This window comes from Saimiri boliviensis, chromosome 1 (genome assembly GCF_048565385.1).
Source record: "Saimiri boliviensis isolate mSaiBol1 chromosome 1, mSaiBol1.pri, whole genome shotgun sequence".
NCBI classification, from domain to species: domain Eukaryota; kingdom Metazoa; phylum Chordata; class Mammalia; order Primates; family Cebidae; genus Saimiri; species Saimiri boliviensis.
In genome coordinates, this window is record NC_133449.1 from 76,518,505 (window position 1) to 76,537,377 (window position 18,873).

The 18,873-nt window shown below is 43.2% G+C and overlaps 2 protein-coding genes across 4 annotated transcripts in view; one reads left to right on the top strand and one right to left on the bottom strand.

The window, feature by feature from the left end:
* Positions 1 to 18,873, top strand: part of USP34 (ubiquitin specific peptidase 34) — a 301,960-nt gene that overhangs the window by 15,970 nt on the left and 267,117 nt on the right. For 2 of the 3 annotated variants that reach the window (XM_074399446.1, XM_074399451.1), the window contains exon 1: positions 10,209 to 10,293. The exons of the other annotated variant lie outside the window; for it this stretch is intronic. In XM_074399446.1, the coding sequence (XP_074255547.1) occupies positions 10,233 to 10,293 (61 nt within the window). In that variant the 5' untranslated portion in view covers positions 10,209 to 10,232. Of the gene's footprint in view, positions 1 to 10,208; positions 10,294 to 18,873 lie in introns of those variants that run through there. 3 annotated transcript variants of the gene reach the window in all.
* Positions 9,302 to 10,235, bottom strand: LOC101046264 (small ribosomal subunit protein uS5). The gene has a single exon (XM_010333558.3). The coding sequence runs from the start codon at positions 10,227 to 10,229 to the stop codon at positions 9,372 to 9,374; it is 858 nt and encodes a 285-aa protein (XP_010331860.1). The 5' UTR covers positions 10,230 to 10,235; the 3' UTR covers positions 9,302 to 9,371.

The window sequence follows — 18,873 nt, forward strand, 5'->3', positions numbered from 1 at the left end:
CAGGCTGGAGTGCAATGGCGCGATCTCCGGCTCACCGCAACCTCCGTCTCCTGGGTTCAAGCAATTCTCCTGCCTCAGCCTCCTGAGTAGCTGGGACTACAGGCACGCGCCACCATACCCAGCTAATTTTTTGTATTTTTAGTAGAGACGGGGTTTCACCATGTTGACCGGGATGGTCTCGATCTCTTGACCTTGTGATCCACCCGCCTCGGCCTCCCAAAGTGCTGGGATTACAGGCTTGAGCCACCGCGCCCGGCATCTTTTTCATTTTTTTAAAAGATTGAGTGGTACACTAATAAATGAGAGTTTGAAATTAGAGGTAATTTATGTTTTATATACAGATTTCAAGACATTTGCTAATTTTGTAGTTTCATGTGATTAGTTTCCAAAGGCTACAGATAATAAAGAAGTCAGAAATGGTAAAAAAAAAAAAAAAAAAAAAAAAAAAAAAGCAGACAGTAATTCAGTCCCTTCTTCTCTCCTGAAACGAAGACTGCATCACCTCTGTTCCCTTTGGAAACAGTCAGGTGTACTTCACACTACTGGATGTTAAAACTATATGATTGTTGGCATATACCGACTGACTGCAATGTTTGTAGTAAATAGGGAAAAGAAGTATTTGGTTAGAGGGGTAACTTGATTGAATCACCTGAATGTTCTATGTAATGTAAAATATTCTTTCCTTGCTTTCTTATGTTAAGGTATATATTCTATTTGTATGGAATTCTTATTCTAATACAGTTCTATTAAAGAATGTACTCCTAGTGGATAAAAAAAACTCTCCTGTTTTTGAATAGTAGTTGCAGCTTGTTTGTATAAATACTAACAGATACCTTAACAGATTTTTTTCCCCTTAAAATGAATTATCTTTCCAAAGATTAAGACTCAGTAGAGTAGGTGAGGAATATAGTGTGTATAATACACTCTTTCTTTGCTTACCTGACCACTTGTTATTAAGCTGTTTTGTTAAAAGCTTTTAGTTATAGGCATAAATATTATTGATGGTTAACTTCACTGATTTATCTGTAATTGTCATTTTATAGTACTTGACAGTTGTCAAAAAAATCTTACATATGTTGACGTAGTTGATCTGTATAGGAAGCTTGTAAGGTAGGTAGGACAGGTTATGATGTCTTCACTTTATGGACATGGACCCAGGGTTGTAATAGGTTGGCTTGCCCAAGGTCACCTGCTGGCTAGTAAGGTGGGAATCGGGCTCAAAGTAAAACTTTTGGTTCAGAAGCTTGACTCATAAACTATACTATATATTCCCAAAAATGTCAGCACTGACAACACAATCTAACTTTTAAATACAATTATGCTAATTAAAGTAGTTACATTCAAAATAATGTCTATAAGCTTATTACTCTATGCTAGTAGATCAGTGACAAATAATCCTAATTGGTTATATTTGATGGAATTTATAACACATTAAAGAGAAAATTTCACATTAAAACAAAAAACATAATAATGTGGTGGCTTTCTAGTATTGAAGCTAGAGCTCCTTTTGATCTGTCCTTTCTGTAGGTACCATTTAAGTTAATATGCAGCCAGAAGAGTTTTGATTCCAATATTGCCTGTTGAGCTCTTTATTGGTGGTTTTATATAATTTTTAGCTGTGAGTGCTTCCTTTTATTTTTGGTTAGGTTCTTGGAGTATGTTGGGCAAGTGTCATGTGTAGGGTTCAGTGGCAGGAGAAAACTTAAGAACCCTTATCGTCGATCTCTATCCTGAAGTGATTAGTCTTTATTGTTTTTTTTTTTTTCTTTTTGAAATGGAGTCTCGCTCTGTTGCTCAGGCTGGAGTGCGGTGGCTTGATTGCGGCTCACTGCAACCTCTGCCTTCTAGGTTCAAGCAGTTTGCCTGCCTCAACCTCTCGAGTAGCAGGGACTACAGGCACGTGCCACCACAGCCAACTAATTTTTGTATTTTTAGTAGAGAACGGGGTTTCACCATATTGGCCAGGCTGGTCTCCAACTCCTGACCTTGCGGTCTGCTTGCCTTGGCCTCCCAAAATACTGGGATTACAGGCGTGAGGCACTTTGTCCATCTCAATTAGTCTTTTTTTTTTTTTTTTTTTTTTTTTGAGACGGAGTTTCGCTCTTGTTACCCAGGCTGGAGTGCAATGGCGTGATCTCGGCTCACCGCAACCTCCGCCTCCTGGGTTCAGGCAATTCTCCTGCCTCAGCCTCCCGAGTAGCTGGGATTACAGGCACGTGCCACCATGCCCGGCTAATTTTTTGTATTTTTAGTAGAGACGGGGTTTCACCATGTTGACCAGGATGGTCTCGATCTCTTGACCTCGTGATCCACCCGCCTCGGCCTCCCAAAGTGCTGGGATTACAGGCTTGAGCCACCGCGCCCGGCCATCAATTAGTCTTTTTAAAAAGGAAGTAGTGTTGTTGTATCCCTCTTTCTTTTTCTTCTGAGACATCTTTGTTACAGCATATAGTTTCTCATTATAGAAAAGATAGTTTCTTTCTTTGATTTTATTATTTTTTTGGTAATGGGGTTTCACTCTTGCCCAGGCTGACATCAGTGGTAAGATCATGGCTCATTTTAGCCTTAATCGCCCATGCTCCAGCAGTCCTTCCATCTCAGCCTCCTATTTTTGGACTATAGGTACGTGACTGTATGCCTGGCCAATTTTTCTGTAATTTTTATAGAGATGGTATCTCACTGTGTTGCACAGGCAGGTCTCAAACTCTGGGTGGGTCAAGCTATCCTTCAGTCTCCTCACAGTGCTAGGATTATAGGCATGAGCCAACTCACCTGGCTCTTTTTTATTTTTAGAAAAAAGTAGTAAATGATAATAAAATTAAGAGAATCTTAAATTCTGTTTACTAAAGAAATCATTTATGTTTTGGTAAAACATCTTTTTTTTTTTTTTTTTTTTTGAGATGGAGTTTCGCTCTTGTTACCCAGGCTGGAGTGCAATGGCGCAATCTCGGCTCACCACAACCTCCGTCTCCTGGGTTCAAGCAATTCTCCTGCCTCAGCCTCCCAAGTAGCTGGGACTACAGGCGTGTGCCACCATGCCCAGCTAACTTTTGTATTTTTAGTAGAGACGGCATTTCACCATGTTGACCAGGATGGTCTCGATCTCCTGACCTCATGATCCACCCGTCTCGGTCTCCCAAAGTGCCGGGATTATAGGTGTGAGCCACCGCGCCTGGCCTGGTAAAACATCTTTAACATTCTTTCTTCTTTCCCCTCGCACCGTTTTATGTTAACTAATGACTTTGCTTGTTACTCTATTATTAAGATATAGGAATGGGCCTGGTGCAGTGGCTCACGCCCGTAATCCTGGCACTTTGGGAGGCCAAAGTGGGCACCTGAGGTCAAGTGTTCAAGACCAGCCTGGCTATCATGATGAAACCCTATCTTTAAAAAAAAAAAAAAAAAAAAAAAAAAGTATAGGAATGGCCAGGCACAGTGGCTTAGGGATTACAGGTGCCTGCCACCATACTTGGCTAATTCTTTTGTATTTTTAGTATTGACAGGGTTTTACCATGTTGGTCAGGCTGGTTTCTAACTCCTGACCTCAAGTGATCTGCCTGCCTCGGCCTTCCAAAGTGCTAGGGTTATGGGTGTGAGCCACTGTGCCCAGCCTATTTTCAAGTATCTTAAGAATTGTGCCCAAATTTTAGGAGGTGCTGTCATGCTTATGAAGTTGGAATACTGTGATGGATTCATTATATTTAACACAGTTGATAATACACATCTGTAGCTGTTTGAACACTGCAATTTCTTACACAGTGTTTTCCTTGAAGGTACTTGCTTCATAAGAGTCATGAGAAATAAAATGATTTGTCTAAGGTCACACAGCTAAGAAGTAGCAGGGGTAGAACTAGAATTTTTTTTTTTTTTTGAGACGGAGTTTCGCTCTCGTTACCCAGGCTGGAGTGCGGTGGCACGATCTCGGCTCACCGCAACCTCCGCCTCCTGAGTTCAAGCAATTCTCTTGCCTCAGCCTCCTGAGTAGCTGGGATTACAGGCACGCACCACCATGCCCAGCTAATTTTTTGTATTTTTAGTAGAGACGGGGTTTCACCATGTTGACCAGGATGGTCTCGATCTCTCGACCTCATGATCCACCCACCTCGGCCTCCCAAAGTGCTGGGATTACAGGCTTGAGCCACCGCGCCCTGCCAGAACTAGAATTTAGTTGTTCTTATTCTCAGTGTGTTTTTCACTAACCAAGCTATCTTTTTTTTTTTTTTTTTTTTTTTTTTTTTTTGAAATGGAGTTTTGCTCTTGTTGCCTGGGCTGGAGTGCAATGGCATGTTCTCAGTTTATGACAGCCTCTGCCTCCCAGGTTCAAGCGATTCTCCTTCCTCAGCCTCCTGATTAGCTGGAATTACAGGCATGTGCCACCACACCCAGCTAATTTTGTATTTTTAGTAGTGACGGGGTTTCTCCTTGTTGGTCAGGCTGGTCTTGAACTCCCAACTTGAGGTGATCTGCTCGCCTTGGCCTCCCGAACTGTTGGGATTACAGGCGTGAGCCATCATGCCCGGCCTCTTACTTTTATTTTTATTTTTTAACTTTTTTTTTTTTTGAGACAGAGTTTCGCTCTTGTTACCCAGGCTGGAGTGCAATGGCGCGATCCCGGCTCACCGCAACCTCCGCCTCCTGGGTTCAAGCAATTCTCCTGCCTCAGCCTCCTGAGTAGCTGGGATTACAGGCACGTGCCACCATGCCCAGCTAATTTTTTGTATTTTTAGTAGAGACGGGGTTTCACTATGTTGACCAGGATGGTCTCAATCTCTTGACCTCGTGATCCACCCGCCTTGGCCACCCAAAGTGCTGGGATTACAGGCTTGAGCCACCGCGCCCGACCTATTTTTTAACTTTTAAGAGGACCCTGACTGGAAGTTAGGCAACTCGTAAGAAACTATTAAAGGAACTATGGGGAGATTTATTCGTGCTAAAAGAATCCCCCTAGCCACCCCTAGACTGATTCTTGCTCTGTTGCCCAAGCTGGAGTGCAGTGGCACAATCTTGGCTCAATGCAACCTCCACCTCCTGGGTTCAAGTAATTCTCTTGCCTAAGCCTTCTGAGTAGCTGGGATTATAGGCGCCTGCCAGTGTGTCCAGCTACTTTTTGTATTTTTAGTAGAGACGGGGTTTCAACATGTTGACCAGGCTGGTCTCAAACTGCTGACCTCATGACCTGCCTCAGCCTCCCAAAGTGCTGGGATTATAGGCGTGAGTCACTGACCTCCGCCTGTTTGGAACAGTTGCTGGGAATGAGAAGAGTGAAATGGCCTACCTGACTTGTGAAGGCTCTGCATGTTGTAGCCTCTGCTAACTTCATTTTCTTGTTTTGTCTTTAATTGATCACACTGAACCTTTATATATGCCTTTTTTTTGAAATGGAGTTTCACTCTTCTTGCCTAGGCTGGAGTGCAATGGTGTGATCTTGGCTTACTGCAACCTCCACTTCCTGGGTTCAAGTGATTCTCTTCCCTCAGCCTCCCTTGTAGCTGGGATTGCAGGCACCTGCCGCTACATCCAGCTAATTTTTATATTTTTAGTAGACACAGGGTTTCACCATGTTGGCCAGCCTGGTCTTAAACTCCTTACCTCAGGTGATTTGCCTGCTTCAGCCTCCCAAAGTGCTGGGATTGCAGTTGTGAGCCAGCATGCCCTGCCTATATATACCTTCTTTATGCCTTCAAGTTTTGACTTAAATGATTTTTTTCAGAGAAGTCTTTTTCAAAGAACCAGAACTAGTCTGAAGTAGTTCTGCTTCTTTCTGTTCATAGCATTTACTACAATTTTGAATTATATATTTATTTCTGTATTTATAACTTTAAATTTTTTATTCTGAGACTATCAGTTCTATGATTGCAACTGTCATTACCATTTTACAGTGCCTGCACGTGGTAGGATCAATTTGTATTTAAGATATCTGAAAAATCTCACTGTGGGTTGATAATAGAAGGGAAAACAAGAGTAGGCTGGATGTGGTGTTTCCTGTTTTCTCAGTTTTCTTGGATATATCAAGTATTGTCAGTCCTTGCTTTTTGATGTCTTACTTGCCACCCTGTTCATAAATTGGTACTTGTTGTTGTTGCTTTTGCTGTTTGATTTTGGAGACAGGGTTTCACTCTTTAGCTCAGGCTAGAATACAATGGCATGATCCTAGCTCACTCCAGTCGTGACCTCCTGGGCTCAAGAGAGCCTCCCAAGTAGCTGGAACTATGGGTGCTTGTGACAACACCAGACTTGGTTGCTTGCTTGCTTATTTATTTATTTATTTGAGAGTGGGTCTCACTGTATTTCCCAGGCTGGTCTCAAGCTCCTGGCCTCAAGTGATCCCCCTACTTTGGCTTCCCAAAGTGCTGGGATTGCAGGTGTGAGCCACTGTGCCCAGCGCTACTGCACCTTTTTTTTTGCCACATCTTCATACCATAGTGTTTGGACATCACATACGCTATGCAGAGAAAAAGAACGAATCTTTTCTGGAACTTACTGTACAAGAACAAGGCTTCTTTTTCCAAAACCTCCCTGACAAATGTCATTTCATAAGTTACTGGCTCTATTCCTGAAATAGAGTTCAAAGAGGATGGACTTTGATTGGTTTAAACTAATCAGGACCTATTTTTGAAGCTGATCTCGCCCAAATCTCATAACTAAAAGTGTGTGCTTCTGGAAAAGAAATTTGGCACATTGTTATTATAAAAGAAGTGAAACTGCTTCTGGACAGGCAGCAAGCACACAGATGTCTAATACACTGAAAACCATTTGTTAATATTTACTGCATTGATTATGTCTCATCTTAATCTGTTTAAATTTTTTTTTTTTTTTTTTTTTTTTTTTTTGAGATGGAGTTTTACTCTTGTTACCTAGGCTGGAGTGCAATGGCGCGATCTCGGCTCACCGCAACCTCTGCCTCCTGGGTTCAGGCAATTCTCCTGCTTCAGCCTCCTGAGTAGCTAGGATTACAGGCACGAGCCACCATGCCCAGCTAATTTTTGTATTTTTAGTAGAGACGGGGTTTCACCATGTTGACCAGGATGATCTCCATCTCTTGACCTCGTGATCCACCCGCCTCAGCCTCCCAAAGTGCTGGGATTACAGGCTTGAGCCACCGCGCCCGGCTATATATATATTTTTTAAACATGTGACAAACATATAGAAATACATTTAGCTGTGTATTTTTCCTTAAGGAAAGTTAGAGTCCAGTAGAGATGAGGCTGTAGGATGATACTTGAAAAAGTGATCTTTGGAACCTGGTAGACCTGAGTTCAAATTCTGTTCCTGTCATTTATTAAGTCTTCGACTTATGGCTGAGTTCCCTTATCTCTTAGTGCCTTGTTTCTTACATGGAAATGAGGATGATAATATTAATACATATCTCATAGAGATTTTGTGAGGATTGAATAAGATAATGCATATCAACATTTAACACAGTGCTAGCATAAGAAACATACAAAACAAGAAAAAAAAAATAAATAAAAAAGAAACATACAAAACAACTATGAAAAATACAATGGCATAAATTTTATGAAAGAGCTGTAGTCGAAGTGCAGTGGGAGTAGTTTAGTTTTGGTAAGATTGGAGAAAACTTTGTGGACTTGATATAATTTAAGTTGCTCTTTAAGTGGTATGTATATATGCATATAATTTTTCGAGATGGGAGTCTTGGTATGTTGCTTGGGCAGGTCTTGAACTTACAGGCTCAAATGACCCTCCTGCTTCAGATTCCCGAGTAGCTGGGATTATAGGCACACACCATTGTACCTGGCTATCTTTGAGTGATAAAAAGAAAAAAATCAACAACCTGTAATCCTAACACTTTGGAAGGCCAACGCAGGTGGATTGCCTGAGCTCAGGAGTTCAAGATCAGTCTGGGCAACATGGTGAAACCCTATTTCTATTAAAATATTAAAAACTAGCTAGGCATGGTACCACACACCTGTAATCCCAGCTACCCAGGAGGCTGAGGTATAAGAATTGCTTGAAACGAGAGTCAGAGGTTGCAGTGAGCTGAGATCATAGCACTGCACTCCAGGCTGGGTGACAGAGGGAGACTCTGTCTCAAAAACAAAAGACTGGGGTGTGGTGGCTCACGTCTGTAATCCCAGCATTTTCCATGGCAGGCCTATCACTAGAGGCCAAGAGTTCAAGATCAGCCTGGCCAAAATGGTGAAACCCTGTCTCTCTTAAAAATGTAAAAATTAGCCTGGCGTGGTGGCTTGTGCCTGTAATCCTGGCTACTTGGGAGGCTGAAGTAGGATAATCACTTGAACCCAGGAGGTAGAGGTTGCAGTGAGCTGAGATCATACCACCGCACTCCATCCAGCCTCGGCTGCTAGTGAGGCTCCATCTAAAATAACCTCCACAAAAAACCCAAAAAACTGCTGTATTGGCTGGGTGTAGTGGCTCCTGCCTGTAATCCCAGCACTTTGGGAGGCCTAGGTGGTGGATTAACTGAGGTCAGGATTTCAAGACCATCCTGGCCAACATGGTGAAACCCCGTCTCTACTAAAAATACAAAAATTATCTGGGTGTGGTGGCAAGCACCTGTAATCTTGATTACTTGGGAGACTGAGGCAGGAGAATCACTTGAAGTTGGGAGATGGAGGTTGCAGTGAGCTGAGATTGTGTCACTGCAGTGCAGTCTGGGCCACAGAGTGAGACTTGGTATCAAAAAACAAAAACACTATATTGATACAGTTGCCAGTGACCTGTTGTTTATGAAAGTAAATGGAGAGGTTTTCTCTATAGCTCCATGGATCAGTGTTTTCCCTTTCTGTTTTCTTAAAAAAGAAAGCCTGTAATACCAGCACTTTGGGAGGCTGAGGTAAGTGGATCACTTGAGGTCAGGAAGTCAGTATCATCCTGGCCAATGTGGTAAAACCTTGTCTTAACTGAAAAAAACCCCAAAAGGTAGCTGAGTGTGGTGGTGCACACTTGTAATCCCAGCTACTCAGGAGGTTGAGGCAGGAGGTTGTAGGGGGCCAAGATTTCACCCCGGCACTCCAGCCTGGGTGACGGAGGGTCCTCAAAAAAAAAAGGAACTCAAAACCTTCTCGTTTCCTACCTATAATTTAATCACTATAGAAAGCTGTAGAAAATACTGGGGAAATACAAACGTTGTAATTTTATTGTTAAAATTTTGGTTTATATAATTCCATCTGTCTTCTGTGATTATGTATAAATTGTTCATACTTACCAGCTCTTGGTTTTTTTATGAGCAGTTTCTCATATCTTTAAGTATCTGAGAACATAATTTGATGGCAGCCTACTTTTGTCTTTTGAATGTGTCACATATTTAGTGTTGTTATGTTTAAAAAACATGAAATTTTTTTTTTTTTTTTTTGCAATGTAATTCACTTTATTTTTCTTGTATAAAAACCTTATGTTGTAGCCACAGCTGGAGCTTGGGTCCTCTGCACGGAGACTCTGGTGTGGGTCTTGACGAGGTGGTCCGTGAATTCCTGATAGGGAGACTTGGTGAATACAGTCTCCTTCCAGAGATCAGGGGTCAGGTAGCTGTAAGTCTTAGAGATGGCATCAAACGTAGCCTTGGCGAAGTTGCCCAAGGTGGCAGTGCAACCCCTAGCTGAGGTGTAGCAGTCATCGATACCAGCCATCATGAGCAGCTTCTTGGGCACAGGTGCTGAGACGATGCCAGTGCCCCTGGGCGTGGGGATGAGGCGCACCAGCACAGAACCACAGCGGCCTGTCACCTTGCAAGGGACGGTGTGGGGCTTGCCGATCTTGTTCCCCCAGTAGCCTCTGCGCACGGGGACAATGGAGAGCTTGGCCAGGATGATGGCCCCACGGATGGCAGTGGCCACCTCCTTGGAACACTTAACACCCAGACCGACGTGACCATTATAGTCCCCAATAGCAACAAACTCCTTGAACCTGGTGCGCTGGCCAGCACGGGTCTGCTTCTGCACGGGCATAATCTTCAAAACCTCATCCTTGAGAGAGGCCCCCAGGAAAAAGTCAATGATCTCAGATTCCTTAATGGGCAGAGAGAAGAGATAGATCTCTTCTAGAGATTTGATCTTCATGTCTTTGACCAGGCGGCCCAACTTGGTGACAGGCATCCACTCCTTATCCTCGGCTTTGCCTCCACGAGCACCACGGCCGCGACCCCGGCCCCGGATACCACTGCCGAAACCTCCGCGGAAGCCACCGCGGTTCCCCATCCCAGGGCCCCCGGGGCCTCCGGGCCCCCCCGCTGCACCGGCGTCATCCGCCATTTGATGTTACGTCGAAGAAGAAGTGAAAATATTTTTAAGCATAGAAATCTGGGTCATGTTTCAGGTCTGTATGTAATTTTTTTTTTTTTTTTTTTTGAGATGGATTGTTCCTCTGTTGCTCAGGCTGGAGTATGGTGGTTCGATCTTGGCTCACTGCAACCTCTGCCTCCTTGGTTCAAGTGATTCTCCTTTCTCAGCCTCCTGAGTACCTGGAATTATAGGCTTGCATCACCATACCTGGCTAACTTTTTTTTTTTTTTTTGAGATGGCGTTTCACTCTTGTTGCCTAGGCAATGACATGATCTTCTCAGTTCACTGCAACCTCTGCCCCCCAGGTTCAGGTGATTCTCCTGCCTCAGCCTCCCGAGTAGCTGGGATTACAGGCGTGCGCCACCATGCCCAGCTAATTTTGTAATTTTAGTAGAGATGACGTCATGTTCCTCCATGTTGGTCAGGCTGGTCTGTAACTCCTGACTTCAGGTGATCCACCCGCCTTAGCCTCCTAAAGTGTTGGGATTACAGGCGTGAGCCGTTGCCCCGGCCTTGATTTTTGTGTTTTTAGTAGAGACAGAGTTTCACCGTGTAGGCCAAGCTGGTCTTGAACTCCTGACCTCAAGTAATTGCCCTTCTGGGTCTCCCAAAGTGCTGGGACTACTGGCATGAGCCACAGCACCTGGCTTGTTTTTCTTTTTTCTTTTCTTTTTTTTTTTTTGAGACGGAGTTTCGCTCTTGTTACCCAGGCTGGAGTGCAATGGCGCGATCTCGGCTCACCGCAACCTCCGCCTCCTGGGTTCAGGCAATTCTTCTGCCTCAGCCTCCTGAGTAGCTGGGATTACAGGCACGCGCCACCATGCCCAGCTAATTTTTTTGTATTTTTAGTAGAGACGGGGTTTCACCATGTTGACCAGGATGGTCTCGATCTCTTGACTTCGTGATCTACCCGCCTCAGCCTCCCAAAGTGCTGGGATTACAGGCTTGAGCCACCGTGCCCGGCTTTGTTTTTCTTTTTTTGAGACAGGGTCTTACTGTTACCTAGGCTGCGGTGCAGTGGTGGGATCATGGCTTACTGCAACCTCTACCTTTGAGGCTTAACTGATTCTCCCATCTCAGCCTCCTGAGTAGCTGGGACTACAGGTGCAGGCAACCACACCCAGCTAAATTTTTTTGGTATTTTTAATACAGATAGAGTTTCACCTTGTTGCCCAGGCTGGTCTTGAACTTACGGGCTCTAGCAGTCCACCCTCTTCGACCTCCCAAAGTGCTGTGATTATAGGGATAAGCCACTGCACCCAGTCCAGATGTAATTAAGGCATCTGATGATGAGTTGCCCTCTTGAAAAGTTGTAGTAATTTATAGCCTAAAAGCTATATATGAGAGTGCCTTTTTTTTTTTTTTTTTTAACATTAGGTATTCTGTTTTTAAAAATCATACAATAGGGAGAAAAAGGATGTCCTAAACTATATCTGTTTCTGCAAGGGTGTGTGTGTTTGTGTGTGTGTGTGCGTGTGTGTGTGTGTGTTTTGATACAATGTCTTGCTCTGTCTCTAAGGCTGGAGTGTAGTGGAATGATCAAGACTGACTGCAGCCTTGAGTTTCCAGCCTCAAGTGATCCTCTTACTTCAGCCTCCTGACTACAGGTGTGTGTTGCCGTGCCCAGCTAATTCTTAATTTTTTTTTTTTTTTTCAATGGAGACAGGGCCTTACTGTGTTTTCCAGGCTGGTCTTTAACTTTTGAACTCAAGTGATTCTCTTGCCTTGGCCTTCCAAAGTGCTGGGAATTACAGGCCAGCCTGGTGATGGTGAAACCTTGTCTCTATCCAAAATACAAAAATTAGCTGTGTGTGGTGATGCACGCCTGTAATCCCAGCTACTTGGGAGGCTGAGGCACGAGAATCACTTGAACCCAGGAGATAGAGGTTGCAATGAGCCGAGATTGTGCAACTACACTCCAGCCTGGGTGACAGACTGCCTGTCACAAAAAAAAAAGTGCTGGGAATTACAGGCATGAGCCTCCTCACTTAGCATGGTTCCTGAGTTTTAATGACTAGTAGTCTTTTGTTATGTAGAATGGTCTTTCCCACCTAAGAACAGATAATAAAATCTTTCTAGCTTTTACGGATTTGTTACATTTAATTTTTTATTCATCTAGAATTTATTTTGTGTAAAATATGAAGTAGTATCTAACATTAATTGTACTATGACTTAGTGGTTTTAGCAAATTTGAATAATCCTGCTCTTTTCCATTGATTTGAAATGTCATGTGTGTCTTATACAGAATTTATGAGTATATTCTTGGAGGCCTTTTTTTTTTTTTTTTTTTGGAAAAGAGTTAGGGTTTCACTATGTTGGCCAGGATGGTCTTGATCTCCTGACCTTGTGATCTTGCCGACCTTGGACTCCCAAAGTGTTGGGATTACAGGTGTGAGCCACTGTGCCCGGCTTGGAGGCCTATTTTTAAACTTTATTATTTCATCATCTAGTTTTAACTTAGTCACTTAATAATTTATCTTCGTACCTGGTACTGTTAAATCAAATAGGTAGTGAAAACTTTTTATTTATTTATTTATTTATTTATTTATTTATTTATTTATTTATTTTGAGAGAAAGAGAAAGGAAAGAAGGAAGGAAAAAGAAAAAAAAGAGGAAGAGAAAGCAGGAGAGAGAACGGGAGTCTTGCTCTATTGCCCAGGCTGGAATGCAGTCTAAAAATGGCTATTAAATACCTCTTTTATGCCAATAATTGTGCTTAATAATGGCAACAGGAAGGAATAAGGGAGGAAGATAACAACCAGCCAACCAGTATTTCATTTAAACCTGTGAAATGCTATACATTTACTGAGGAGTGATTTACTTCCAATTATGTGGTCACATAGAGTAGGTGCGATGTGGTGCTGAGAAAAGTGTATATTCTGTGGATTTGGGGTGGAGAGTTCTGTAAACGTCTATTAGGTTTACTTGTTCCAGGTCTGAATTCAAGTCCTGGATATCCTTGTTAATTTTCTGTCTCATTGATCTATCTAATATTGACAAAGGGGTGTTAAAGTCTCCCACTATTATTGTGTGGGAGTCTAAGGCTCTTTGTAAGTCATTAAGAACTTGCCTTATGTATCTGGGTGCTCCTGTATTGGGTGCATATATATTTAGGATCGTTAGCTCTTCTTGTTGCATGGATCGTTATACCATTGTGTAATGTCCTTTTTTGTCTCTTTTGGTCTTTGTTGGTTTAAAGTCTATTTTATCAGAGACGAGAGTTGCAACTCCTGCTTTTTTTTTGGCTCTCCATTTGCTTGGTAAATCTTCCTCCATCCCTTTATTTTGAGCCTTTGTGTATCCTTGCATGCGAGATGGGTTTCTTGGATACACCGATGGGTTTTGACTTTTTATCCAATTTCCAAGTCTGTGTCTTTTGATTGGGGCATTTAGTCCATTTAAATTTAGGGTTAATGTTGTTATGTGTGAATTTAATACTGCCATTTAATGCTAGCTGGCTGTTTTACCCATTAGTTGATGAAGATTCTTCATTACGTTGATGCTCTTTACTTTTTGGTATGTTTTGGAATGGCTGATACTGGTTGTTCCTTTCTACGTGTAATGCTTCTTTCAGAAGCTCTTGTAAAGCAGGCCTGGTGGTGATGAACTCTCTGAGTACTTGCTTGTTCAGTTTTATTTTTCCCTCACTTATGAAGCTTAGTTTGGCTGGATATGAAATTCTGGGTTGAAAGTTCTTTTTTTTTTTTTTTTGAGACAGAGTTTTACTCTTGTTACCCAGGCTGGAGTGCAATGGTGTGATCTCGGCTCACCGCAACGCAACCTCCGCCTCCTGGGTTCAGGCAATTCTCCTGCCTCAACCTCCTGAGTAGCTGGGATTACAGGCATGCGCCACCATGCCCAGCTAATTTTTTGTATTTTTAGTAGAGATGGGGTTTCACCATATTGACCAGGACGGTCTCGATCTCTTGACCTCGTGATCCACCCGCCTCGGCCTCCCAAAGTGCTGGGATTACAGGGCTTGAGCCACCGCACCACTTTTCTTTAAGGATGTTGAATATTGGCCCCCACTCTCTTCTGGCTTGTAGGGTTTCTGCTGAGAGATCTGCTGTGAGTCCGATGGGCTTCCCACTCATTTCTTAAGTTGAAACTTTAGAATCATTTTTATATTTTCATATATCCTCTTCCATTTCTATTCGAATTAGATTATGTTTGTAAGTGGGGCAAGAGTTGATATCTCATGTTTTTCTCAAAAGGAAAGGAAGAGGAAGAAACAGTGTATCTTCCCATTTTTACATAATTTTTTTTTTTTTTTGAGATGGAGTTTCGCTCTTGTTACCCAGGCTGGAGTGCAATGGCGCGATCTTGGCTCACCGCAACTTCCGCCTCCTGGGTTCAGGCAATTCTCCTGCTTCAGCCTCCTGAGTAGCTGGGATTACAGGCACGAGCCACCATGCCCAGCTAATTTTTTGTATTTTTTGTATTTTTTTTTTTTTTTTTTTTTTTTTGAGACAGAGTTTCGCCCTTGTTACCCAGGCTGGAGTGCAATGGCGCGATCTCGGCTCACCGCAACCTCCGCCTCCTGGGCTCAGGCAATTCTCCTGCCTCAGCCTCCTGAGTAGCTGGGATTACAGGCACGCGCCACCATGCCCAGCTAATTTTTTGCACTTTTAGTAGAGACGGGGTTTCACCATGTTGACCGGGATGGTCTCGATCTCTCAACCTCGTGATCCACCCGCCTCGGCCTCCCAAAGTGCTGGGATTACAGGCTTGAGCCACCGCGCCCGGCGCAATTTTTTGTGTTTTTAGTAGAGACGGGGTTTCACCATGTTGACCAGGATGATCTTGATCTCTCGACCTCGTGATCCACCCGCCTCGGCCTCCTAAAGTGCTGGGATTACAGGCTTGAGCCACCGTGCCCGGCCTAATTTTTGTTTCTTTTTGATGTTTCATATGCTTCCCCTTTATGTAGGTTCTGTGTATTTCTTTTTTTTTCTTTTTTCTGCTTTTTTTTGAGATGGAGTGTTGCTCTTGTTGCCCAGGCTAGAGAGCAACAGCGTGATCTCGGCTCACTGCAATCTCCGCCTCCCGGGTTCAAGCGATTCTCCTTCTTCAGCCTCCTGAGTAGCTAGGATTACAGGCATGCACCACCACACCCAGCCAATTTTGTATTTTCAGTGGAGACAGAGTTTCTCCGTGTTGGTCAGGCTGGTTTCAAACTCCAGACCTCAGATGATCCACCCACCTCAGCCTCCTAAAGTGCTGGGATTACAGGGGTGAGCCACTGCACCTGGCCTGCGTATTTCTTTTTACTTGTATTCCTTGGATATTTTTGTTTGTTGTTTCCAATTAAAATGGGATAGTTGTACATCTTTATCATTTATTTTACTTTATTATTTATTTATTTGGTATTTTTAGTAGAGCGGGGTTTCGCCATGTTGGCCAGGCTGGTCTTGAACTCCTGATCTTGTGATCTGCCCATCTTGGCCTCCCAAAGTCCTGGGATTACAGGAGTGAGCTGCCACTCCTGGCCTGTAATTTTTTTTTTTAATAGCTGTAGTGAACTGTTGGGTTGGTGCAAAAGTATTGGGGTTTTGCTACTTTTAAACTGCAGTTACTTTTGTACCAATCTGATAAATTCACTTACCTGTCACCTAACTCTGATTCAGAGTTGTGCAACCATCATGACAAACAAGTCTAGAACACTTTATCACCTCAAAAGGATTTCCCCAGCTTTTAGTAATTAACCCTAAGCTACTTCTCATTTCTCTAGCATCGAGAAACAACCAGTATGCATTCTAAATATATTTGCCTATCCTGAACCTGTCATGTGTATGGAATACTAATGCTTTTTGTAAGTACCGTCTTTCACTTAGCATAATGCTTTCTAGGTTTATCCATGTTGTAGCATTTGCCAGACCTTTTTATGGCTGAACAGTGTTTGTTTATTCATTTTTTTGAGACAGAGTTTCATTCTCTCAGGCTGGAGTACAATGGCACAATCTTGGCTCAGTGCATCCTCTGCCTCCTGGGTTCAAGCGATTCTCCTGCCTCAGCCTCCTGAGTAGCTGGCATTACAGGGACCCACCGCCATGCCTGGCTAATGTCTCTGTATTTAGTAGAGATGAGGTTTCACCATCTTGGCCAAGCTGATCTCGAACTCCTGACTTGAAGTGATCCTCCCACTTTAGCCTCCCGTAGTGTTAGGATTTACAGGCGTAAGGCACCATGTCCGGCTGACAGTGTTTCTTTAAATCAATAAACCACATTTTGTTTATACATTCATCTACTGATGGGTATTTGGGTTGTTTCTATTTCACTGTCATTTTGCTTTGCATTTCCCTGAATAATGATGATGAACATCTTTTCTTGCTCTTACTTGTCATTTGTATGTTATCTTTGGAGAAATATCTATTCAGATCCTTTGCCCACTATTTAATTGGGTTATTTGTCTTTTAATTATTGAGTTGTAAGAGTTCTTGATATATTCTAGATACAGGTCTCTTATGAGATGTGTGATTTGCAAATGTTTCTTTGCACTTGGTGGGTTCTCCTTTGACTTTTTTTTTCTTTTGAGATGGTGTTTTGCTCTTGTTACCCAGGCTGGAGTGCAATGGCGCGATCTCGGCTCACCGCAACCTCCGCCTCCTGGGTCCAGGCAGTTCTCCTGCCTCAGCCTCCTGAGTAGCTGGGATTACAGACACGCGCCACCATGCTTAGCTCATTTTTTATATTTTTAGTAGAGATGGGGTTTCACCATGTTGCCCAGGATGGTCTGGATCTCTTGACCTCGTGATCCACCCGCCTCGGCCTCCCAAAGTGCTCGGATTACAGGATTGAGGCACCGCGCCCGGCCTTCCTTTGACTTTTTTCGATGAGTGTCCATTGAAACAAAATATTTTAATATTGATGAAGTTCAGTTTATTCCTTTTGCTTGAACTTTTGGTGTCGTAGTTGAGAATGTGTTTCTAAATCTAACGTCATGAAAGTTTATGCCCAGTTTTTCTTCTGAGAGTTTTTATCATTTGGCTTATACATTCAGTCTTTATATTGAGTTAATTTTTTTCCCCCTGAGACAGAGTCTTGCTCTGTTGCCCAGGCTGGAGTGCAGTGGTGCCGTCTCTTCACTGCAACCTCCATCTCCTGGGTTCAAGTGATTCTCCTGCCTCTGCCTCCCAAGTAGCTGGGACTACAGGTGCCCACCACCACATCCAGCTAATTTTTTTCTTTTTAGTAGAGGCAGGGTTTCACTATGTTGGCCAGGCTGGTTTCAAACTCCTGACCTCAGGTGATCCACCCACCTCGGCCTCCCAGAGTGCTGGGATTGCAGGCGTGCGTCATCGCGCCTGATGATTTAGTTTCTGTACATTGTGTGACGTAAGGGTACAACTTCGTTCTTTTTTTTTTTTTTTTTGAAATGGAGCCTCACTTTGTCACCCAGGCTGGAATGCGGTGCTGCAATCTCGACTCACTGCAACCTTGACTTCCTGGGTTCAAGTGATTCTGTCCTGCCTCAGCCTCTCGAGCAGCTGGGATTACTGGCATGCACCACCACACCTAGCTAATTGTTGTATTTTTTAGTGGAAATGGGGTTTCACCATATTGGCCAGGTTGGTCTCAAACTCCTGAGCTCATAATTCACCTGCCTTGGCCTCCCAAAGTACTGGGATTACAGGCATGAGCCACTGTACCCAGCTGATAATACTTTATTCTTTTGCATGAAGCTATTCAGTTGTCCAAGCTTCATTTTTAGAAAAATCGATTCTTTCTCCATTGCATGGTCTTTCACCCTTGTTTGAAAATCATTTGCGTATAGACATGTAGGATTGTTTCTGGACTCTGAATTCTGTCCCATTGACTTGTATGTCTGTGCTTACACCAGTCTTGATTACTGTGGCTTTGTAATGAAATTGGAAATTGGAAAATATAAGCCATCTGTTTTTTTTTCTTTTTCAAAATTATATTGGCTCTTCAGGGTCCCTTGAGTTTCCTTATGAATTTTAGGATCAAAATGTGAACTTCTACAAAGATGCCAGCTGGGATTCTGACAGAGATTGTAGAGAATCAGTGTATCAAGTTGAGGATTATTATTGTCTTTACAGTGTTAAGTATCCTGGTCCATGAACATAGGTTATCTTTCCATTTACTTAGATTTTCTGTAATGCTTTCAACAATATTTCGTAGGTTTCCACCTTTTTTTTTTTTTGAGATGAAGTTTTGCTCTTGTTGCCCGGGCTGGAGTGCAACAGCGCTATCTCAGCTCACCATAACCTCTTCCTCCTAGATTCAAGTGGGTCTCCTGCCTCAGTTTCCCAAGTAGCTGCGATTACAGACACTTGCCACCACCCTGGGTAATTTTTGTAGTTTTAGAGGAGAGACAGTTTCTCCATGTTGGTCAGGCTGGTCTCCAACTCCTGACCTCAGGTGATCTGCCTGCCTCGGCCTCCTAAAGTGCTGGGATTACAGACGTGAGCCACTGTGCCTGGCCTTTTTTTGTTGTTGTTGAGAGGGATTCTCACTGTCATCCAGGCTGGAGTGCAGTGGCATGAGTTTGGCTCACTGTAACTTCTGCCTCTCAGGCTTGAGCTCTCCTCCTGTCTCAGCCTCCTGAGTAGTTGGGACTGTGGTGTGTGCCACCACATATGTATCTTTTGTA